This window comes from Chrysemys picta, chromosome 24, assembly GCF_011386835.1.
Source record: "Chrysemys picta bellii isolate R12L10 chromosome 24, ASM1138683v2, whole genome shotgun sequence".
NCBI lineage: Eukaryota > Metazoa > Chordata > Testudines > Emydidae > Chrysemys > Chrysemys picta.
In genome coordinates, this window is record NC_088814.1 from 17768842 (window position 1) to 17793706 (window position 24865).

The 24865-nt window shown below is 51.7% G+C and overlaps 1 protein-coding gene across 1 annotated transcript in view; it reads right to left on the reverse strand.

The window, feature by feature from the left end:
• The window catches only part of LOC101949099 (vasoactive intestinal polypeptide receptor 1-like), a 93402-nt gene extending 68845 nt beyond the window's left edge, over positions 1–24557 (reverse strand). The window contains exons 1-2 of the mRNA XM_005283116.3: positions 24537–24557; positions 24003–24134 (exon numbers count right to left, since the gene is read on the reverse strand). Coding sequence (XP_005283173.3) covers positions 24003–24134; positions 24537–24557 — 153 coding nt within the window. The remainder of the gene's footprint in view (positions 1–24002; positions 24135–24536) is intronic.
• Positions 24558–24865: the final 308 nt, after the last annotated feature.

The following is a 24865-nucleotide window of genomic DNA, read 5'->3' on the forward strand; positions in this document are numbered from 1 at the left end:
TCTGCGTGTGTGAACGGGAGGAGGCTGGACTGGTTCATGGAACCTCAGCCCATGGTTTAATGTTTGGGGGCAGGGGAAATGGCTGAGTTCAATGATCCTCTGAATCATGCTGAACCACCTGAACAGCACCTTACAATGTGCCCTTTAGGATTAGACTGCAGTGATGAGGTAGGTAACCCATCCTTGCTTATAAAGAATTAAGTTAAGCCCTGTGCAGGGCCGGCTCTAACTTTTTTGCTGCCCCAAACAGCAAAAAAAAGGGCCGCCCTGCCGAGCGACCCCCCCCCCCCCGCGGAATGCCGCACCGCGCTGCCCCCTGCCACCCCAAGATTGGCCGCCCCTTACCAGGTGCCGCCCCAAGCATGTGTTTGGATGCCTGGTGCCTGGAGCCGGCCCTGGCCCTGTGGACTTCTGGGAGGTTTGCACAGGTGAAAGTGTTTGGTCCCAGACATCATGGTGATGGGTGTGTTCAAAATACGTGGCTGGATCCTTCACCAGCTCAGCATTTTCCATCCCTATTCATGGGGATGGAGCTTGTCTCCAGAGCTTCGGAGCCTGCTCGGAGCCCTGTATCAGCATGTTGAGCAGACAGCCGACAGGCTCTCACGATGTGACCTACAGGGGTAGGGCTGAGCTGTCACTCTGATCTCATCTCAACCCAGCTGTGCAGAGACTCCAGGGAGGGGGCAAGTCAGGTGGGGGAGTCTTCCTTATTGTGGGCCTGATCCTGCACAGTGCTGAGCTACCCCAGTTTGCACCTAAACCAATGGGAGCTGAGGCTTCTCAGCTCCGCCAGGGGCTGCTGAGCATGCTGTGGGATTGGGCTCTAGAAGGACTCCCCACACTGTACAGCACCGTGGCATCTGCGGGACCCTGCATGCACACGTCCTGCTGGGATTGCTCCAAGCCTTGGAGGCAGCGAGCACCCAGTGGCCTTGCTTCGGAAGCTTGTTCTCTCTTTCTATTAGCAATTACTTTCAACTGTCATTTCCAGGAAGCAGCTGCTGCTGAGTTTGTCCTGGGGCAATTCAGCAAGTGCCCCTTTGGGGGGTCGCTAACTGATTCCCTTCTCTGTCTCTAATGCTGGGATTGGCAGGTGCAGGAACCAATCCGGAATTTGCGAATGCAATACAACTGCCCTCCCTCCAGGAATGTGTTAGTGCTCTCCTTGTTCTGCTGTGCAGCCCAGACATGCGGCTGTTGCAAGCACACATTTCTCAGGGCTGGCAGCAACTGCTGTTGTGATCGCTCCTGGGGTTCCTCATCCCGATAGCGATTGTTTGGCATAGGGACTGAATTCTCTCTCGCCAAAGGACAGCAGGGAAATCTCCCAGCTCCCTAAGAAAGGTGATCCTAGCTCTCAGCATCAGCCATTCATAACTGTGAGTCACCTCTGCAGCTCTGTTACTAAAACATAAAGATCAGGGTGAGGATGGCAGCAGAGTTATCGGCTGGAGGTAGAGTTAAGGTTACTGTGAAAGTTCGGGTTCAGGTCATTTTAAAGTAACTCCAGCTGGGTTAGTGTTGGAGTCAGAGACCTTAGGTTTTGGGTTAGGGTTCAGGGGACCTGACAGCACCTCATGTTGGACTTCCCTAAACTCAGAGACTGCTTTCAGGTCTAGTGGCCTTGTTACCCAAGAGCTATCTTGGGCCTTTAGTCACAGCCCTGAACAAAGCATGATGGGTAAGACACCAGGCCTCAGAGACAGGTCTCCGCGACACGGCTCCCTCCCTGTGCCTTGCTCCTGTCGTGTGCTGGGGACATAGAGCGGCAGTGAAGCAGAACACCACGGCTGTGCTGACTGGCACAGCTGTGGGGGAGCCACGACTCCGCCCCCCTGCCACTCCCCACCTGCTCTAAGGGGGCACAATAGGCACACAGGGCTGCCGGGGAGCACCTCTGCAGCGGCACACGGGACAGCCCCATCAGGCGATTTGGTCTCCTAGCTGCTGCGCCAGGCACCCAGATGGGACATCTGAGCCCCACATTCAGACACTGACCCCACCACAGAATCTGCCCCATTTGGAGACAACAGGCTCCATTCAGTGCTGTCCTCTCCCACACTTCCATTCCACTGCAGGCCTCCCCCCCCCCCCTTGGCAGATTCCAGGTGGCTCACGGTCTCCAGGCCTGGCCCTGCAGGTAACAACCCTGTCCATTAGCACTGGCTGGGCTGGGCTACAGCGTGCTCCAGCTCAGCAGGGTTAACACAAGGCTGTCCCTAAAGTGGGCAGCTGTGGTGCTGACGCACGCAAGGGCCCCGGTTCACAGCACGTCTGGGGAGGAGGCGAAGGTGGCACCATTGTGCCGCCCCTTTGGGGTGTGATGTGGGCCCCAGTGCCATAGAACATGTCAGGGCAGCTCTCGCTGATGTGCTGCTTCCCAGGGCCCTGATGGACGCCGAGGAGCAGAGACTTTCCGGATCGCAGTGTATCCCCCCACGCCCTCTCCCTACCCCACTCCATCCACTCTGACAGCCCCCTACACTGGGGTCTGGCAGCAGGTGGGGACAGAGGGGTGGGGGAACCCCCTCACCCGGGAGCATTCCTCTCTGCACCACCAGAGCAGCTTGCAGGGGTTCTAGGCCAAGGGGGACTTGGCCCCGCGGGCAGGGGGACCGTGTGCAGAGTAAAGCAGGTCCTGGCTCCCGGGGAGTCTGCCCAAGGCCTGAGGAGCCCAAACCAAGCTGAGAACGGAGAGCTGGTCATGCCCTTTGCTGCAGCATCCCCCTCCCCTGCCCAGCCCTGGAATCATAGTGCCCTGTGCGCTGGGCCTGGGTGGATGCTGCCAGCAGGATGGGGGTTCATGGCGCTTCCCCACGCTTTGCCCCTGTGGGGGGGCCAGGTGCTGCCTGGGGGCCATCCCAAAAGGCGAAGGGGGGAGGGTTGGCAGGCAGAGCTGGGCTGATGTGGAGCCGTTCATCCAGTGCCCCTCTGGTGTGCAGGATGCCGGTGCGGGACCTTCCCCTCCCAGTTTGCTCCCCCCTCCAGGCAGGGCTGTGGAGGGCGGGGGGACAGGAGAGGCTGTCCTTTGCTCTGGTGATCTCAGGTACCTCTGCCTGGGAGCGAGGCCGGAACAGAGAGGACAGAAGAAGCTGGGATTTCGCTGCCAGCCTGGGGCTCAGAAGACCCGTGTTCAGTTCCCCGCTCTGCGACGGACTCCCTGCATGACCTTGGCAAGTCACTCTGGCCCAGAGCCAAAGGTAATTAGGTGCCTAATTAGATGGGAGTTCAGAGACTCCCTACCTTGGTGTCTCTGGGCCTCAGCTCCCATCCCTGCAATGGGGAGAACAGCCCTGCTGGCCCCTGGGGGGGGGGAGAGCGAGGGGGGGTGTAAGGCTAAATACATTCTAGTCTGCGAGATGCCCAGGTACTTCTGGGATGGGGATCAGACGAGAGATGGGGTCAAGAGGTCTCTAGTTATGATTCCCCAAGTCCCTGGGGAGGGTCGGGGTAATTCAGGCAAGAGCAGAGGGGCTGCCTCCAGAGAGGGCAGAAGCAGCTGCCAGTACAGGCTCTCTGCCCCACTCCTTCCACCCTGCTCCCTTAGGCCCAGGGGCCAGCAGCTCCCGAGCTCGCTGGGACGTTGCTGGCAGCCCCGGCCTGAGACCTTAGCGGCAGGTTTGTTTCCATTCAGTGAGTTCTGCCTCACTTCACCATCATCACATTAGCCAGCGCACAAAAAGGCAGCCTCAGCTCAGAGCCCCTGGGGCGCACCTAGCCCTGGCAACCCCGGCTCCTGGCTCCTCAGCTCTCTAGCGGGGCGGGGCGGGGCGGGGGGGGGAGCGGTCTTTTGTTCCTTGAAAGAGAAAACTCTGTGCGCTGCAGGGCAAAACGGAAAGTGTCTCTTTTGCCCGTCCGTCTCCAACCCTGCTGCTGAGCTGGTATTTCAGAGACTTCCCAGCCAGCCCACTGCTGCAACCTGCTCCAGAACGCCCGGGGAGGGGACAGGCCGGCAACTGAGTCAGAGAGCAGGGCGGGCCCAACCTGGCAGAGGGCTCTCGGGGAGCTGCCCCAAGGGCATGCAGACCTCTCCCATCCCACTGGGGAGCCCCACGGGTGAGCCCTGCTGTCCTTGCTCAGCCACTTTTAAGTGCTGCTCTGGGGAGAAAACAGCCTGAGGAACCCCTGGGGGAGGGGGATTGAAAGAGGTGCCGGGGCTCTGAGCTGCCAGGCCCTGAGGTGCTGGGGATGAACTGCCAGGCCCAGAGGTGCCGGGGCTCTGAACTGCCAGGCCCAGAGGCGCCGGGGATGAACTGCCAGGCCCTGAGGTGCCAGGGATGAACTGCCAGGCCCAGAGGCGCCGGGCTCTGAACTGCCAAGCCCTGGCACAAATTAAGCCCTGGGGACTGGTAGGCAGAGAAATGGGAGCCAATCTGGCACTGGTTGCCCTGTGGCACCGTGCCATACAGTGATGAGAGTGGGTGGCTAATGCAGCTCCGTCTGCCAGCGTAGGTGCTGCCCTTCCACCCATCACAAGCCCTCCCCTGTCCCAGGCAGGCGGGAGCCTCGGCCCAGAGCACTGGCCCGGGAGGAGATTGTGGAGCATCGGCACTGCACTTACCGGTGTGAGTGGGATCGCTGCCAGCAGGAGCAGCAGCCGCCAGACCCCAAAGGGCTGCAGTGTTCCCCGCATCTCTGGAGCAGGGAGCCGCTTCTCCCCCTGCCTCTAGGGGTCAGCCCCGAGGACAGGGGATTAGTCCAGCTCCTCTTTCATGTCCCTGCCTCTGCAGGGGCAGTGCTGTCCCCTGCTCCTTCTCCAATGGGATCCACCAAGTGTGATCAGGGTGCCTGGCCTCAGTGATGACCCTGGCACGCAGCTCCCTCTGCAAGTCCAGCTCCCCCTACATGCCTAGCTCCCTGCGCACTCAGCTCCCCCTGCACACCCAGCTCCCTGCACCCTCAGCTCCTTGCACGCCCAGCTCCCCCTGCGCCCTCCCTGTGCACCAGATCAGCCCAGTCCCTCAGGTCCTGCTGTGCCCTGGCACTGTCTCCCACTTGCTCCCTTCTGCCCCCCTGGAGTCTTCTGCCAGTTCCTTCCTCTGTACTCTGCTCCAGCCGAGCCCCTGTGCCGGCGTCACACACCTAGCTCCGGCTGCTCACCCAGCTCCCACCTACCCCTTTGCTCCTTCCCTGGGCCCTGGCCCCAGCTCCCCTTCCCTGCCCAGCTCCAGCCAGTCTCCGTCTCTCCCAGAGACTGCATGTGACAGCTCCTGTATCTGGTAAAATGACAGGCTCCACCCTCCTCTCCCTCCTCCCCACACAGGAGGCTGGATGGAAAGTGCAGGGATTGGGGGACTCCCAAGCTGAGTGCTATCCAGTGCAATCTAGGGCCTGCCCCCACTGCTCCCCCCCCCCCAAGGGGTGAGTCCTTCCCCGGCACTCTAAGCTTTCCCTGGTGATCTAGAGGTTCCAAGCTGAGCTATCCCAGGCCCACACGGGGACGGGGAGCCCCTCTGCATCACCAGGCCTGGGGTTTTCTGGTGCGGCCCATTGGTCAGAAGCCAGAGGGAGAGGGACCCCAGCCGGCAGCTAGTGCACCCTAGAAGCCGTACAGCCCTGGGGAGGGGGCTGCCTGGGGCGCCGAGCAATGTACGGCATCGCCAACCTCAAATGAGCAAAAATCATGAGTCAGACCAAAAGAATCAGGAGATTGGCACAAAACATCATGAGACTGAGGGGCAGAAGGGTAAGACTGTCATGTGGGGTTTTGTGTCTGTCTTTTGCTTGCTGAACTTCCCGGCCCGACGATCCGTGTTGCCCTTGTTCCCAAACGTACTGGGTGGAGGGATTATGGCCCCTGCTGCAGGAGCTCTCATCCCCACTATGTTTGCCCGGCCCCTGCCCAGCAATTAACCCTGCTTCTACCCAGCCCCCACCCAATCAGCTCACTGCCCTCACCCCCAACTCTGCTCCTCTGGGGGCTCTTCACCCCCCAATCCCAGGCCTGAAGCGATGCAGCGGGGTCCCCTTTGCCCCCTCCAGGCAAGGGGGGGGCTAGCTCCACAGGCTCTTCACCCTCTCCCCCCACAGCCAAGCTGTTGCGGGGGGGGGGGGGGGAGCAAAGGAGTCATCCTCAGCACACAGGAGGGGAGGGGAAGAAGGGGGCTGGGCTGCCCTAAGTTGCCAGGCTCTTTCTGCTCCCCCTCCCCTCTTGTAAGGATGGGGTGGGTTGCTGATGGGAGGGGGAGGGGGAGAGCGCTTAGGGTGACCACTTGTCCCTTATGTCAAGGTGCATTGAAATGGATTACAATTGATACAAGTGCCAGTTGAAACTCATGGGAATTGCACTGTATGGCAGGGCAGGAGAACCCCAGGCTGGAGAGACAGATGCCTGCTGTGCTATGGGAAAGGGCATTGCCCTTCAAATAAAGCTTTGTCTCGTCTGTTTTGTGTGGTTTTTCCTTGTTTACATCCAAGAGCCGTGGTCACCCTAAGAGCACTGCATCTGCAGGCTCCCCACTCTGGTGCATGTGTGTGTCTCTGAGCTGCAGGCACACCCCTGAGGGCAGTATAGACACACCCTTAGTCCGTTAAGGATTTCATGCTGCAGAGTGCATCTCAATAACAGAAGGGGCGAATGCAGGGCCAGATTCCCCTGCATTACCCTTGGAGAACCTCACTGGTTTCCCTGGACTGACGCTGGCCCAGAACTGGAATAACACAGGGGAGGAACACTGGGGTGTGATCATTATTAATTGTATTGCAATAGCTCCCCCCAAGATTGGCCCCCCATTGTGCCAGGTGCTGTACACATATGCAGGAGTTGACCTGCGGAGGGAGCTAGTGGGACTCTTCCAAGCCCCACCCACAAACCAACCCCTGCCCACACCAGTTGTTTGGCAGACCAGGATATACCACTTCCAGATGCTTTAATGCTTATCCATCTACTGGCTTTCAAGGGGGCAGAGGTTGCATTGTAAGTGCTTTGGGGCAGGGGCAGTTTCCTGGTTATATGTAGTGAAAAGACCATCCCTGCCCTCAAGGAGTTCCCATCTGACCCCACTATGCCTGGAAGCCAGGAGAAAAGACAAGCTGGACGTGTAAATTGCAGATCCCCTCAACAACCTTAACACTGCCCTTGCACCCCACTGCCCTGTGTATCACGTCAGATCTGGGGTACCAGCCAGTTTTTTTCAAACCCTAACTATGTCCAGGAGACGTGACTGATGGGGTCTCTTAGCTGTGGTGGTGCCACAGACATCACCTTCCCCAGGCAAGACGGCCAATTCTGCTACTGCTGCTGCTGGTCTGCCTGTGCTTTTTCAACTGCCTCTCCTACATGGGGGGGGGGGGCAGCTCCAGGGGAACCTCTTCACCCCGTTCCCAGGCAGTGGCAGATTTAGAGTCAGCCCCCCCACAGGACCCAGCCGAGAAAAAGAACATTCTCTCCTATCTCCCCTGCTCCCCGTTTTTCATTCTTCTTTTCTTCATCCTCATCTTATATTATAATAGGAAGTAAATGAAAATAAAGTGAGGTACCTAGCTAGTTCCTGTAGTCTAACTTTTTTTCCACAGACCACTTAAAAAGTGCTGAGGGTCTCAGTGAACCACATAATGATCTTTCCAAATATTGTTTGTACCGTTAGCTAACTCTTGTAAAGCGCTTTGGATAAGAGCGCAGTATAAAAAACCATCATAACTTTTCCTTGGGCCACCGGAATGGAGTTCTTAGACCCCAGTTTGAGAACTTCTGGTCTAGATTACAGCTTATATTTGCATTACGCTAACGTGAAAAATGTGTAAAAATAAAAAGTATAGATGATGCATGTAGGGAAAAATAAAAGTTAACGTCCTCTGAATAAATTTGAAAAAATAATTATTCAGGTAGCTTTTTTTCTACACTTTTTCTTTACAAAATCATCAGTTAAGTCCTCATAAGTAATATTTTGAAAAGAGGCACTTTCAATTGTATGTCGTGAAACCGCAGCTTGTGTGGTTGCAGCACAGCACTGGGAGAGCTCCCAGCACTCTAAATAAAACACCTCCACCAGGGGCGTAACTACCAGCACTGGGAGCGCGATTCCAGCGCTGGGGCACTGTCTACACTGGCGCTTTACAGCGCTGAAACTTGCTGCGTTCATGGGGGTGTCAGCAGAAAGTTGCAGCGCTGTAAAGTGCCAGTGTAGACAAGCCCTAAGACAATCAGTTTAGTCGTAGGAAGGATGCACTCTGTTCTCTGGAAAAACTCCAAGTAAGTCAGGCTGTGGGGCCAGCAGCCCCTGTTCTGCACTGCCAAGCATGGAATCAATGACTTTTGTTGTGTCCTTCTCACATTAGGTATTTTCTTATGTTCAAACATGTGTCTGCATGAATTGCTGCATTCTGCTCTCTTGGGCTGCACTGGCAGGGGTGAATGAGAACAGTACTGAAAACCCACCTGAAGGTGAGGGGCGGCACGGGTCCATCGTGAGCGTCCTGCTGCCTCCGTGTGCTCATCTCTGCTTGCCTCCCCCGGCCGGCCCCTCCGCCTGCGGGCTCTGCGCTGGCTCCTGCGGCCAGCCCCAGCCCCCGGACGGTCCCCTTGCCCGCGGGCTCTGTGCCGGTTCCAGCGCCCAGCCTCCACTCACCAGGCAGCAGGGAGAGGCACAAACACAGGCTGGAGGACTCAGGGCTTGTCTTCACTACCCGCCTGGATCAGCGGGTAGAAATCAATCTCTTGGGGATCGAATTATCACGTCTCGTCGGGACGCGACAATCGATCCCCGAATCGATGCTTGTACTTCACCAGCCCAGGTAGGAGTAAGCGCCGTCGACAGGGGAGCCGCAGCGGTCAATTTGCCGCCATCCTCACAGCGGGGTAAGTCGGATCGGATACATTGAATTCAGCTACGCTATTCACATAGCTGAATTTGCGTATCTTAAATCGATCCTCCCCCCAGTGTAGACCTAGCCTCAGAAGGAGCAGGGGGCAGCCACACAGCTGACAGCTGGAGAGAAGTGGCAGTTTCCCATTCAAAGCACCATTTCTCTCTGGCCGGCCGCGCAGCCGCCCTGTGCTCCTCCTGCATCCTCCGGCCCATGTTCGCGGCACTCGCTGCCACCCATACCTTCTGCCTGCTCCCCTGAGGCTGCAGGTGAGCCCCCCTCCCTGCTCTCCTGCCCTGCACAGCTTCTGCACCTGCAGTCCCCCCAACCCCCGTGGAGCAGGCTGCCTGAGTGCCCGACCCTGGGGCCCCCTGTCATTGGGGAGCCCCGTGCCAGGGCACGGTATGTTTCACGGTAAATCTGCCCCTGCTCCCAGGCCTGTGGAGGGGTCAGCTCTGGGGTATTCACCAGCCCCAGGCCTAGGGGCAGAAGGAGTCGGAGATAGATGAGGACCTGCAGAGCCACTGGGAGCTGCAGTTTCCCAGACAGAATCCAAGGCCTAATGGCTTTGATAGCACTAGACCTGGCTGGAAAATGAAAATCTTTTTCCACAAAACTTTTTCTTCTTTTTTTTAGAATTTTTTTAGATCCAAATCCAGGATGAAACTTCAGAACCGCCACATGTTTCATGGAAAGGGATTCAAGAAAAGTTCCATTGCAGGGGACTCAAAAGAGAATTTTTCAACTTCCCACTTGCCCACCACAAGAGTCTTCCAGCCCAGCTGCCAGAGATTCAGAGCGTCCAGCCACTCTGCCTCTCCCAAAGGTCTGGAAGGTGTGTGTGTTTGGGGGAGGGGGGTGATGAGGCAGAGCGCTGGGGCACTCTGAGTATGTCTACACTGAAGCTGAGCGCGTGCCTCCCAGCCCGGGTAGAGAGACACATGCATGGGTGGCACAGGAACCACCTAGCTCTCTGCCCTGCCTCTCCCACCCTAGGCCATGCCCCTACCCCACCCCTTCCACACACACCCTCAGCTGCTGGAGCCAGAGGAGCCCCAAGCCCCCCACCATAGTTGGAGGAGCCCTGTCCAAGCCGCCCCGAGCCCCGACCCACCTGTCCTAGCCACCTTGAGTCCCGGGTTGCCCCCCCCCAAGGTGCCCTGAGTCCTGGCCTGCCAGCTGGCCCAAGCATCGGCTCACCCGCTCCAGCATCTCCAAATCCCGGCCTGCTGGCTGCCATGGCCCTGCCAGCTAGCCCAAGCCCCGAGCCCCTGATGGCTTCAGGGGAGAGGCAGAGCAAGGGTGGGAAGAGGAGCAGTGTGGGCGGGGTCATGGGGGAAGAGCAGGATGCGGGAGTGGGGCCTCAGGGCAGAGCATGGGCAGGGCCATGGACTGGCTGTTTGGGGAGGCTTAGCCTCCTCTGGCCTATTATACCCACTGCCCATAGACACACACTTGCTCCGCTCAAGCCAGCCTGCTAAAAATAATAGTGTGGAAGCTGCAGCAGGGATGGTGGCTTGGGCTAGCCAGTCAAGGTCTGACCCTGCGTCGGGTGGGCTTAGACTCACGTGACTAGCCTGAGCGGAGCTAGCACAAGTCTATCTACCCGAGGTCACTGAGCCAGCTAGAAAGGTGCTGGAGGATTCGGAAGTGGTGGAGACCTTGTCAGAACAGCTCTTAATGAAGGGCAGGGAACCTTTGGGCATACATGAATCAGCCGCAGGCTAATTGACGCACATTCCATTATTAGCTAGTGCCTAGAGAGCCTGACACAGATCAAGGCCCCGTTGTACTGAATACTGCAGAGGTTCAGTCCCTGCCCCACAGAGCTTCCAGTCTAAACAGATGCAAGTCAGAGGGAAAATGAACACCCAGAGGCAAAGTGACTTGCCCACAGCCAGGACTAGAACCTGAATCCTAGGCCAGGTTATTAGCCACTGGATCCCCTAAGTGTATTGGAGCCTATTAAAGGGATTAAACAATGAATTTACTGACTTTCTGACTGGTTTCTGAAAAGTCTTGCAGAAGTGGGAATGTGTTGGAAGCATGGAAAGAAGCAGAAATGGAGCTGCTCCTCAAGAAGAGAACACATGGTGATCCTAGCAATCACCACCACCTAAGACAAAATTCTATCCTTAGTAGAATAGTGGGACAAACAGTAAAAATCAAATCACTAAAACTCTCCAAGATGATGGAACCGTGGACATTAGACTGTCAGCTCTTTGGACCGGAGCTGTGTCTCTGCAGTGCCCCACAATACACAGCGTAAGGATCTCTTACACCCACAAAACCTGTGAAAAGAACCTTACCTCTGCAAAGTCCAGCACCCAACAGTTAGGAAATGCCAGAATTAAGGTTGCCCATGCAGACCCCTCCTGCCAAATTTCAAGTTCTTACTCCAAAACATGGAGGCACTAGAGCCTCTTGATAAAACAGTTGTAAGAATGTTTTTACCATGGACAAAACAATGTGTTCTTTCCCTAACCTCATGTATGGAAATGGCTAAACCACTTGAGCTGAAACTTTCCAGAAACATTCAGCCAAAGGCTGACACCTGGCATGGACAATTTCAGCCCAAATGGTTACAATTTGGTAAAGTTATAAGTGACTGAAAACAGAGTCTTATAATGCAAGGTGTCAGGCAACCTTATCCAAACGTGGAGCAATAAAGAACACATTCTGCCAAACGAATTTGATTTCATAGAGCTGAAAAATCAATGGAGGAAATGCTGGAGAGGTAATCTATTTGGATTACCGCAAAGCATGGGAAACAGTATCGCATGAAATCTTACTCACAAAAACAATTCAATTTGGCTTGGCAAAGAGGATATGGATTGAAAAACCATCTGAAGGAGCGCAAACAAAGGGTTCTGATGTATGTCCATGTCTAGATGTAGTGGGAGGGCTCTGTAGGGACTGGTGTTCTGTTCAGCCTTATTTAGCATCTACATAAATGATGTGGAAAAGAAAATAAATAGCACGTTAATGAAATTCCTAGACAATGCTAAATTGGGAGGTGTTGAGAATGCCAGCGAGGCCAGAGAACTAACACACAGGGCTCTGGAGAGGCGATATCAAATCTGGAGAAAGACGAGCTAATGCACTGGGAAGGAAATGATCCAATCCTCCAAGAGCAGCACTAGCAAATGTCCTGCAGGGCCAGTGCTGCCCAGGCCCAGTGGAGAGTGAGATGAGCTAACAGATCTTTAAGTCTCTGATTCCGTGAAATGACCAAGGCTGAGTGAGCCTGAGGCTATGGGCAGCTGATGCAGCTGTGCGCTTTGATGAAGACGTTCTAAGCTGACGGGAGAGAGCTCTTCCGTCAGCTTAGTTACTCCACCTCCATGAGAGGAAGTAGCTATACTGGTGGGAGAAACTCTCCCGCTGACGTGGCGCTGTCTACTTAGGGGGGTAAGCTCGGTATAGCTAGGTCACTGGGCAGGGTGGATTTTTCACACCCCTGAGCGGTGGAGTTATACCGAAGTAAGTGTGTAGTGAAGACCTGGCCTGTGTCGACACTAGAAACACTACAGCAGCACATCTGCAGCGCTAGTGTAGACACTACCGTGACTGAAGGGGTTCTTCCATCGGCGTAGTAAATCCACCTCTCTGAGAGAGGATAGCAAGGTTGACAGAGTTCTTCCACCAACACTAGCTGCATCTACACCGGGCTTAGGTTGGTTTAACTATATCGCACAGGAAGTGAAATGTTTCACATCCCTGCGCCATGTACTTAAGCCAACTTAACTGTGTAACATAGACCAGCCTGTAACTGGAAGAACTATTCATGGGAACTAGCTGGCATCAAATGGCAGTGTAAGTATGTCACTCATGGAAATCCACACCCCCGAGCAACATAGTTCTACCGACCTAAGCACCAATGTAGACAGCGCTATGTCAGTGGGAGGGCTTCTTTCACCAACAGAGTTACTGCCTCTCGTGCAGGTGAATTAACTACACCAACAGGAAAGCTCTCTCTTCCTTTGCTTGAGATTGCAATAACATTTTATTATCATTGTTAGATCAAGGGGGTTGGATTCTAGATGGGTTTTGCACCAGGATCAGCAAAAGAACCACTTCTGTGCCCCTAACAGTACATAGGCTGGCTACTAAATAAGAGGGTATTGTAAAGCTGTCTTTGGTGGCCTTGTCTACACTACAGCCTATGTCAGAGTGTGCAAACCATCCCGATGTGCAGAAAGAATAGCAAATGTGGTAGGCAGCCAGCTTGGCTTAACAGTGAAATCTTCAGTGAGCTTAAACACAAAAAGTTCCACAAGAAGTGGAAACGTGGACAGATGACTAGGGAGGAGTATAAAAATATTGCTCGAGGATGCTAGGGTGTAATCAGGAAGGCCAAAGCACAACTGGAGTTACAGCTAGCAAGGGATATGAAGGGTAGCAAGAAGGGTTTCTACAGGTATGTTAGCAACAAGAAGAAGGTCAGGGAAAGTGTGGGCCCCTTACTGACAGATGATGTGGAAAAAGCTAATGTACTCAATGCTTTTTTTGCCTCTGTCTTCACAGACAAGGTCAGCTCCCAGACTGCTGCACTGGACAGCACAGTATGGGGAGGAGGTGAGCAGCCCTCTGCGGAGAAAGAACAGGTTAAGGACTATTTAGAAAAGCTGGACATGCACAAGTCCATGGGGCCGGATCTAATGCATCCGAGAGTGCTGAGGGAGAAGGCTAATGGCATATTGGGTTGCATTAGTAGGAGCACTGCCAGATCAAGGGAAGTGATTATTTCCCTCTATTTGGCACTGATGAGGCCATATCTGAAGTATTGTGTCCAGTTTTGGGGCCCCCCACTACAGAAAGGATGTGGACAATTTGGAGAGAGTCCAGCGGAGGGTGTTGAAAATGATTAGGGGGCTGGGGCACATGACTTATGAGGCAAGGCTGAGGGGAACTGGGCTTATTTAGTCTGCAGAAGAGAAGAGCGAGAGGGGATTTGATAGCAGCCTTCAACTACCTGAGGAGTTCCAAAGAGGATGGAGCTCGGCTGTTCTCAGTGGTGGCAGATGACAGAACAAGGAGCAATGGTCTCAAGTTGCGGTGGGGGAGGTCTAGGTTGGATATTAGGAAAAACTATTTCACTTGGAGGGTGGTGAAGCACTGGAATGGGTTACCTAGGGAGGTGGTGGAATCTCCATCCTTAGAGATTTTTAAGGCCCGGCTTGACAGAGCCCTGGCTGGGATGATTTAGTTGGGATTGGTCCTGGTTTGAGCAGGTGCATTGGACTAGATGACCTCCTGAGGTCTCTTTCAACCCTAATCTTCTATGATGTCGGCAAAACGTATGTCACTCCAGGGTATAAATATTCCACACGCACCCCTGAGTGATATAAGTTACACCGACATAAGCATTCATGTGCACAGCGCTATGTCGACAGGAAAGCATAGCCTCTGTCGCTCATAGAGTGGGGTGTTTATGCCGGGAGATCTCTCGCCCAGCACATAGTGTGTCTTCACCACACACGCTGCAGCACATGACTTAAAAATAAATAATGTCTCCAAGCCATTAATTTTACTAATTAAAATTTCTTAATGAAGTAGCAAATCATGTTGTCTGTTTCTTCAGGAACGGTGATTAAATTTAATCCTGGTGATTAAATAGTAAGTCAATGAATCACTTAACATTACTTTTACTTCGTAATTCAGCTACTTCAATACAAATTACTATGTAAATCAATCACTCAAATATAAAATGGTTTCCTAGCATTTCATACGACATTATTACAAATCTCTGACATCCTTTTAATATGCCTAAATATTCAAAGCACTGATCCTGCACTTATATTTACATCCGGGGGTTCTTTGGCCCAGGCAGAAACCCACTGACTTCCAGAGTCTTCCTACACAAATGCAAGTACACCATCAGGGTCTTCAATCTTTTTATTTCCCAAAAATACTGATCAACAGTATAGACTGTTAAAAAAACCAATCAATAAACAAATATCTGCCAGAGATGGTCTAGGTTTACATAGGCTGCCTCAGTGCAGGGAGCTGGACTTGATGATTTCTCGAAGTCACTTCCAGCCTGACATTTCTATGATTCTATGATACTCCGTTAATAATACCTGTGACGCTGGCAGCCCAGGGGCCGGCTCATGCTGAGGTCCCCATTTCCCAACTGCACACTAACCAGTATATAGCTGGAATCAGTCTGTCTCACTTGTGGGTTAATATCGACAAACCAGGTATTAGAAGGGTTTAGTGTTTAACCTTTATTGTGCCTGGGAGTTGCTACCTGCATTAATCTCACTTCTAGTACCTGGGTTCCATATTGTGCTGTAATATTTGAGTGGTTGTATTGTGAGCCTCTGGAACGAAAGGAATCACCATACAGGAGAGGGGCATTAATTAGTGTGAGGAGCTGCTCTTTTACAGAAATTGTTATGTCCCTCCCAAAAGAGGAGACCCGTCCATACCAGATGCGTGCTGGGTGGATCTTACAACTGGAAACTCCCCACATCTGGATTGAGAAACCATCAACAAAAGGACTAAAGACTCTTATTGTTCTGCTCTCCTCCCCATGAAGAGGAGCCATGCCAATGGGCTCTTTCCATCAGCTGAGTTTGCAACTCAGAGAACCTGGCAGGATAAAACCTCCAAACCAAAGGAACTAGGTATCTTTATGCTGCTTGGGATCGGGGGAGTTGTTTCTAGGCATAAGCAAGAGATTCCCCGCTGCTTAGTCCTAAAGGTCAAATAGAGTTTGCTGATTATAGAGCCCTGAGATTGGCACTCATACTTTTGTGTCACCGTTGGGGAGCATTACTATACCCAGCAGAATAGAGACCTTGTTAAACAACAACCACTTCAGACCTAGCTACATTACAACAGACCTGGATTAAATTAGACTCTCAGTAGCTCAGTGATCCCTTAAAGTGCCTATCACCGCAATTATGGTGACAGACTTGTAATTCAGTTCTCCCTCCTCCCACCCCTCCCCATCCCAATGTGGTGCAGAAAAAAATCTAGAGCCCCCCGTATTGGAAATGTAACCATGGTAACGTGTTCAAAGCAATATGTACTCCTGGGGAATTATGTACCACTTCACACGTGCAGAATTTATGTGCAGCACAGAATTTTTTTTCTCAGCAGAAAATACATTCTGCTAAGAAGTGCTTCAGTTATGCCTTTCTCCCACCAAGGGCCACTGTGGTGCCTGAACAGAGAAGCTGTGGATAGGGAAGAGCAGAGGCTGTGTTCCTCACAGCACCCTGCCCATGGGGTCAGGTCAGGAGGCATGAGTTTAGGGGGACAGACAGTGTGGGGCACATGGCGCTGCTGAGGGGTCACAGACTGGGGTTCAGAAAAGCTTGTGGACAAACTGGGGTGGGGTCTGAATGGGAATGGGGGTGCTGAGCCACATGGAGACAGGGGAGGGAGTGGCTGAGTGGGGATGCAGGGACACATAGGGACAGGGGGATGAGGGGTGGCTGAATAGGGTTGCAGAGACACATGGGGACAGGGGCAGATGTGCCTGACTGAATGAGAGATGCTAGGGGTCAGCCAGGGTCTGTATGGGGAAGGCTCCCTAACAATCCCCTCCCCCCCCCCTAAAAACCTGTTCCAGACTTTTCCCACTCACACCCAACAACCCTCCAAGTTCACACCCAGGCTGCTTCCCAGTAATCAGTTCTCTCTCCCTCAGCTCCTCCATTACCCACGACTCCTCCAAACCTTTGCACTGCTTCTGAGGGGTGCGGGAAATACATTTCTGTACTGTAGTTTAAATGAATTATTACTCAAAATTCTGTATCAACATGCCTAGTAAGGAACTTTGTCAAAAAACATTTCCTGAATCTTTTTTGTTGTCTGTATTGTTATAAACATACTTGCTGACAGGTATTTTGAAATAAATGACCAAACTAATTGAAAGTGGTGTGATTATGTTGTGTTATTGTGACAAATAAAATATGCAGAATTTTAAAATATCGTTCACAGAATGTTTAATTTTTCGATGCAGAATTCCCCCAGGAGTAAATATGCAATACACTGTGTTAGAACTGCCTCTACCAGCTTTCTGCAAGTTTCAGGGCATTTAGTGCCCCCTAGTGGTGAGATCCAAGGCTGACTGGCCTGAGACTTTCCAGAGGTAGGGAAGACACCTATATTAAGGAGGTGCTGGCCGTGACATCATAATTACTGCACTGAGCAATGCATTTAAAGCACCAGCTTATTCCCCTGAATTTTACCAGCCCCACAGTATGATAAAAACTATAATTAACACATGTTTTTTAGAACAGTCTGTTACGCTTCACAGAAATTCCCCGGGGCTCCAGCCCTCCTGTTTCTCACCGGGAGCTCTGCCCAACAAGCCCAGCTGAGACAGAGCCCTGGCCAGAGGCTTTGGGCCCCCTTCAGGGATTAGTGCACCTCAGCCAATATTTGCAGTGATACCAGGCAGCCTTTTCAAACAGACTAGGGTTTATTAGCCAGCTGGAGCACAGCCTTGGGAAGTCCTTAGGTTAGCAGAGAGGAGCAAAGGTGAAGAAGACTGAGTTCAGACAGGCCAACTGTGACATTCCCGACAGTACAATCTGGATAGATGAACAGCTGTTCCTCTTCAATCTCCATTCTGGGGTGTTTTTCACACTGCTTCACTGTGAGAGCTACCACTCCTGGTCTGCTCACAAACAGCGTCCAGCATGTAAACCCCAGTCCCAGACTTTCCCCCAGAAATGTGCAGCTTATACTGCCCAGCACCATCCTTGGTAATACGAGCTCATAGAAAGCCTGTCATTTCATTAACAGAAAATGATATGCACAAATCCTGTTATCTCAAAAGGAGGCTCCCAAACACTTCAGTCCAAACACACTGTCTTAGATAAAACAATAAAACAATACAGAAAGAGAGATTTTAAGTGATTACAAGTAATGAGTCATAAAAGTCAGAATTGAGCGCAGGCGGACGGATGGGCGGGGGGGCACTGTCTTGGCACTGGGTCCCCTTCTGAGTGTGGGCCTGGGCCCATGGTGCCATTGGCACCATAGTAAACCCGCTACTGCTAATATCTAACTTAACAAGCTAAGTGAATTCCAAACGAAAGTCTCTCTCTCACCACATGTTCTAGCAGTCTTGCTGGCTGAATCTTGAGGCCAGATCGCTCCCCAGCCCAAAGTTATTTCCTTTCTTGTTCAAATGTTGTTGATGTCATGAGTAGAGATGAAGGGACAGATCATCTGGAGAGTTTATTCCCCATTTTTATATATCTTTTCCTCCTCTTTGAGAATCATCTCCAGCTGGGGGCCAGGAGACAGAAAGTCTGTGGGGTGGGAATTTCAAGCTGTTTCTTTGCCAACATGTAAATTTCTCACTCACACCCTTTTTCCTTCCAAAGAATGGCCATTTAATGAGGTGATAGTCCATTTGATTATGTTAATCCTGTCTAAGGCATCAGTTTGCCTTTTGTCTCTGAGGGACTGGTTTGTGCCTGCTTTTCTAAACTTGGAGCATGTCTCAGTAAAGTCATGCAGTAGAATTGTATAACTTTACATACACTATCGCTGCACATATTTTACCAGTATAATAATGTTCAGCGGATTATGAGTTTTCAAATGACACCTCGCAAGGCATACTTTGTATGAAATGTATGATTGTCTTGAAAAAAGGATGAACATAGGAGTACAGACTGTCACACCAACATCAGGAATCTACCCAGCCAAACTGATGTAGAATCCATTTTGCCTCTGGTTCCCTCTCTGCCTCTTTGTCAGCCCCAGGTGAGAGCTGCTATTATCTCCACTGTCCTTGGACTCTTTCGGGGCCTCCCTGGAGCTTGAGCCTGGTTCTTGGCTTAATCATCCTTCATGCAACAGATGGATCTTGTTTAACTTCCCAACCTTTGGTTAACCTTGTTTTTACTGCTCCAGGTCACTTATTGCCAGTTACTCCCGCCGCCCCCCCCCGCCCCCCCGGAATGCCGCTGCCAAATCCCCCCCCAGCCGCCAAAACAAAAACAACCCACCTCACCTCCAGCGCCGCCCAACCAACCCCCCCCCAAAAACAAAAAACCCTGAGCGCCTCCCTGCCACCCCAAGATTGGCCGCCCCTTACCAGGTGCCGCCCCAAGCACGTGCTTGGTCGGCTGGTACCTGAAGCTGGCCCTGAACTGAGGGGGTCCTGTTGTCTCTGCCTGCAAGACCTGTCTTGGACTGTATTCCTGTCATCTAAATAAACCTGCTTTACTGGCTGGCTGAGAGTCATAGTGAATCACAGGAAGCTGGGGGTGCAGGGCCTTATGTCCCCCCACACTCCGTGACAACTGGTGGCAGAGGTGGCATGTACTGCACCCCGTGGACGGCGCTTTCTGCAGTAAGTGACTGGGGAGCAGTAAAACGAAGGGGGATCGACGGGGACCAGGTGGGCTGAAGAGTCAGAGAGAGATGGCTCAGGGGGCGATTGACCCCTGGGAGTGTGTGACCAGAGAGAAGAACTGTTGCAGTAACAGGGTCCCCCGGGGAGTCGCAGTGGGCGGTCCCGGGGCAGAGGAGTCTGTATCTCAACCCTGGCAGAGAGGTGGTGACCTGAAGAAGGGCTGGCACACTAGGGGCCTCCCTGGAACGGTGGAAAGCGGAGAGCACAGGCCGGCTCAAGAGACAAAGGGGAGTTAATCAAAGAACTAAAAATTAATGGTAGTTTAGGTACAAATGATCATAACTTTATCACATTTATAATGTGCAAACAGAATAAAGTCCAGACCTGTTATATATATACATATTAGCCAAATCAGCTGGGAGGAAGAATTTAATTAGAAAAATATGAATGATAATTGGGAATTGTTTAAGAACACTTTGCTAGATGCTCAAAAAGCCACAATCCCCTAACTGAAGAAGTCATATTGGTTAAAAAACTGACCTAGCTTACAGGGGAAGAAAAGGCAGCTATAAAATATAATATTATAACAAAATAGAAGAAAGGGGAAGTTAATAGTAATGAATGTAAATCTGAAGCTGGGACTTGTAGAAAATTGATAAGTGAAGCAAAGAGGCACAAAGAGACATCTATAGACAGCAGAGTTAAGGACAATGAGGAGCTTTTAAAGTATACTAGGAACAAAAAGAACACTAACAATGATATTGGGCCATTACTAGATGGAAAAGGTAGAATTTTCACTAATAATGCTTGGGGAAGTGGCTGCACCCCTGTCATACTCTACAAGACTAGAAAAGCCAGCTGTCATTACTGCAGTGCAGGGTTCTTATGTGGCATTTGCCCCTGTGTTTCTTTGCCACTTGCACTGTTTCCAGGCCTGCCTCTCCCCTCTGCCCCATGGTCTGTGCTTTGCCCTGGGAAGCTCTCTGCCAGGATTGTGCAGGCCTTGCATTGCAGGGGAGGCAATCCATTATCTTCACACTATCTTCTTCCCCTTGGCTCTCCACTGACTCTACATGGCTCATTAGCAGCTCTAGCCATCAAAGGCCAAAATTGTCATCACCTGAGCAGCTGTGCATCTAATTGCCATAGCATTGAGATAATGTTCTGTAACACAGAGTGAGAACTGGTGTGTCTGTGCTGCTGGGAGCAGAAAGGTCCCTCACACCCCATGCTTGTCTCTTCGAGCCTTCACAGGTCACTCCCCACATGGGCCTCCAGCACCTGTCCTCTCCTGGCTCCAGAGACACCATTCTGCCCTTCTGTCAGGGTCATGTGATTTGTTGTGGGAATTTGGAGCCCCGAGAGGCTGCCTCTCCAAGCTTTTCTCCGAGAGCACAAAGGCTAAAAACTCATTGAAATGAAGCCCAGAGTCTCATGTGATCACAGGACTTTGGGAGCTGGGGCTTTCAGAAAAACACCCAAAACGGTGAGACTCACAATAAAATCATGAGCCCTCATAATGCTGCAACAACACCCAAATGCCTCCCCTGCCCCACTTCCTCTTCCCTCTGGCTATTAGTCACTCCTAAGACTTTTTAGCTGTTCTTTGCCTCCCCGGAGTGGCTGGGAGGCAGATCCATGGAAACACTCTCCAGGTAAAAAAGCCCTTGATCATTCACTGGCTCTGCCCTCCCCATCCCCACTGCCTGCCTATCACCCATCCACCCACGGACTGTCAGCCCCAGCTGTTCCATTGCACCCTGCCCCCAGATTCCAGGTTTAAAGTAAGTAGTTCTTTGGGGCTGCTGCCTGGTAGATGAGCTCTGTGTTCAGGGCACCTGCCACACCCCTCCCTCATTTGCAATGGCCCATCATGCAGATACATGGTGCCCAGCTGGGAGCAGTCTTTAACAGCTTGGGGAGGGAGCCAGAAATGTAGCAAGTGAGTCTCATCAGGGCTGAGTAGGGTGACCAGACAGCAAATGTGAAAAACTGGGATAGGGGGTGGGGAATAATAGGAGGCTATATAAGAAAAAGACCCCAAAATTGGGACATCAGGTCACCCTAGGGCTGAGCTGAAAGAGCAGGATCTTCAGAGGGAAACTTCTGGGCTCCCCAGCAAGGCACTCCCAACTCTGTGCCTAGTCCCTGTGTGGGGGAGAGATTTAGGCCCATTGGACACAGACTCCCAGATTCAGAGACGTGGGGACGCGGTGTCCCGGGGTCAGGGAGCGGCCAGGGGCCCGTGGGACGCGGTGTCCCGGGGTCAGGGAGCGGCCAGGGGCCCATGGGATGCGGCGTCCCGGGGTCAGGGAGCGGCCAGGGGCCCGTGGGATGCGGCGTTCCAGGGACAGGGAGCAGGCAGGGGCAGTTCTCTCTGTGGCCAGTTTAATTTTAGAAACATGGAGTTCTCTCCTTTTATTTCTATTAAAATACCATTAGTTGTGTCTTCTCGTTCAGGTGCTTTTCCTGGTTCAGAAGGGAATGTTATTAAGCAGATAATCAGCCTGACTGACTCCAAGCCCAGATGGGATCTCTGAATGGACAATACAGGAATTGAGGCAAACACCAGAGGGAAGAGCCATGAGTTCTGAGTAAGGTGTGGGATCCTTACAATGGAGAGTGTGTCACACAGTGCAGGACTTCCTGGCAGACCTACAGGCCTGGTGAATAAAAGGCAGCACACAATGGATCCAGGGCGCTAAGCCAGGCTTCATGCAAAGCTCGGAAGAGGTAGGAGTCGCCTGTTTGAATAGAAATACCTGAGTGACTGCTGAGGGGAGTGGGAGGAGGAAATGGGCTGTCACGCAGCAAACTGTGAGTAATTATTAATGGTGCAGCTCTGAAATGAGGGGGAGGCAGTAAGTGGGGGGCCCACGGGGATCACGCTGGGACCTGTATGTCTCAATTAATGATCTGGAAAGCAGTATAAATGCCATATGGATTAATAGCACAGAGGAGCCCAAACTCACAGAGCTGCCAACCAGTAGCGAGGAGAGATCGGAAGCTCAGATTAGGGTGGCGAATTTAGTGACAGCTGGGTGGGTAGAAAGGAGGGCGGTGGGCAGATATGCCTGTGCTATCCCTGAAGCAGACAGGACAGTCAGTGGGGTATAAAATGGGGAATAGCTGTTCAGGGCCAGATTTTGACACCTTTCCTCTGAGTGGTACCTTCCTCCATCTGGAGCACGCTGACTGTGGGTACGGCATGGTGTAAGGGTGGCCAGTAGGGAGCAGTAAGGCAGGGACAGGAAGCAGAAGCTGGTCTTGAGGCCGAGTCCTTGACCTGGGACTCAACAGGTCTGGCTTCAGCTCCTGGTTGTGCCCCACACTCCCCAGGTAATGGTGTCAGCAAGTCACTTCGCCTGCTTCCCCGCTGACCTGCCCCCACAGAGAGCCAGACATCAAATCCAATCATTTCACCCTCTCCCAGGAAACAATGACACGTGGGTGTGATAAATGAAGGGGAGGAGGAGTAGCTCCCTTTTATGGACACCCAGCAAGCCAGTAGCTATAAAATCCCTCTTAATAGCTGTTCTCTAATTGCTCTACCTGTAAAGGGTTAAAAAGTCTCACTGCTATGTATAGACAAAAGGAAGTGAGTGGGCACCTGGCCAAAAGAGCCAATGGGAAAGCTAGAACTTTTTAAAATTGAAACAACTCCCCTTTTGTCTGTCTGTTGTCCTCCCGGGGAGAGGTGGACAGGGCAGAGCTATGCTGTAAGACGCTTGGGTCAGGTATGAAAAAACATCAGTATCATATCTAGAAACTACTCATTTGAAACCCCAGATATGTAAGTAGATCCGGGAATGTCTAGGAAGACGCGATTAGGTTTATCTCTTTTATTTCTTTATGGTTTGTTGATTCTGCTCCGCTAACCCCAGGTGCTTTTGTTTTGCTTATAACCTTTAAGCTGGACCTCAAGAAAACTATTCTTGGTGCTTAATCCTTATATTTGTTCTTTTTAAATCTAGCAGTAGCCTGAGTTCCCAGATGCATTTTCTTCCGTTGTTTTTTTTTTAATAAAATTTACCTTTAAGAACAGAATTGGAGTTTTGTATCTTAAGAGGTTTGTGCATATTTTTTTTAATTAGTTGGTGGCAACAGCTGATTTCTTTTTTTTCCCTTTCTCAGCTCTTCCCCGGGAGGGGGGTGGGGGCGAAAGGGCTTAAGGGTACCCACAGGAAGGAATTCCCAAGTGAGCCTTCCTGGTCTCCCAAAGGGGTTCTGCACTTGGGTGGTGGCAGCATTTACCAATCCAAGGTCAGAGAGAAGCTGTAACCTTGGGAGTTTAATGCAAGCCTGGAGTGGCCAGTATTAATTTTTAGAGTCCTTGTGGGCCCCCGACTTCTGCACTCGAAGTGCCAGAGTGGGGAATCAGCCTTGACATGGTGGCAGAGCAGTGGGATCATTTTGAACCAGAGGCACATACCTCAGAATTTTAAAAGGACACATTTTTCCTTTTGACAGCCTGCAAAGCCAGGGAGGTTTCTTTTCTTTTCTTCTCTTTGCTGCCTGAGGGGAAACCGGCATGAAAGGATTCAGCCTGCAAAGCCAGGGAGTCCAACAAGCAGTTTAATTTTTTTTCTATCTGTGTGGCAACGAAATAGCTAGGCTAGCGTAGGGTAGCCCTGTGCATGAGTTTGCAGTCGGGCACTGAAAGCCTAGACCAACCAGTCTTCCCAAAGCGGCACACCATGGAGAAGACAGACCCAGATCAAGCCCAGATATCCAGCGCCATGACAGAAATGCAGAGAGGGGATGGGGGACCAGAGATTTCCCTGGAGGGAATGGTCAGCCCTCCCCAACCCAAGATCCAGGTACCAACATGGAGAGATGCTCTAAACCCACACCGAATTCTAACTGCGGAAGACAGGAATTTCTTCTTAGAGATGAAGCGCTTGGAGGCAGAGGAGAGGAGAGAGATGAAGCGCTTGGAGGAGGAAGCGGAGGAAAAGCGCTTGGAGGCAGAAATGGAGGCGAAGCAGAGAAAGAGCTGAAGCACTTAGAGCTGGTGTGACGTTATTGACATAAACTGTGACTGTATAGATCATTGTTGCAACCACTGTTATATATTTGCAACAAATATTGGACAAAGGTTGTCGTATGAGGTGTCTATGAAAAGGTTATGATTTGCTGGTTATGATTATGCTGTCTGTATGCAAGTTATGAATATTGGCTATGTACTTGTATCTCAATGTGTTTGATTCTAAGTAGCATTAGTGAAGCATTTGGTCAGCTTATTGAGAAAGGAATTTTTAGAGTAAGTGCCCAATCAAGAAACACTTAACTGACAATGGACTTTGCTCTACATCTGAGCTTTCCAGGGACATTCAAGGTAGCATGTGAGCAATGGCTGCCACCTGCAAACTGAGTCATGCATGGACATGTGACTTACCCATATGGCCACAAACTCCATCTTGTTGCTGTGATTTTGAACAGGAGAACAAAGGGGTTTCCGCCTACAAGAGAGAATATAAAAGGCCCTGGAAACCCCTCCATTTTGTCTTCAATCCTGCTTCTTACCTGTGGAGGAACTTTGCTACACTGAAGCTCTGAACAAAGGACAGAATGACCCATCCAAGGTGTGGATGTACTCCAGAGACTTAATTTAAGCCTGCAGTTTATTCCATCACTGCTACAAGCCTGAACCAAGAACTTTGCCATTACTGTATGTAATTGATTCTATTTAACCAATTTTAGCTCTCATCTATATTTTTCTTTTTA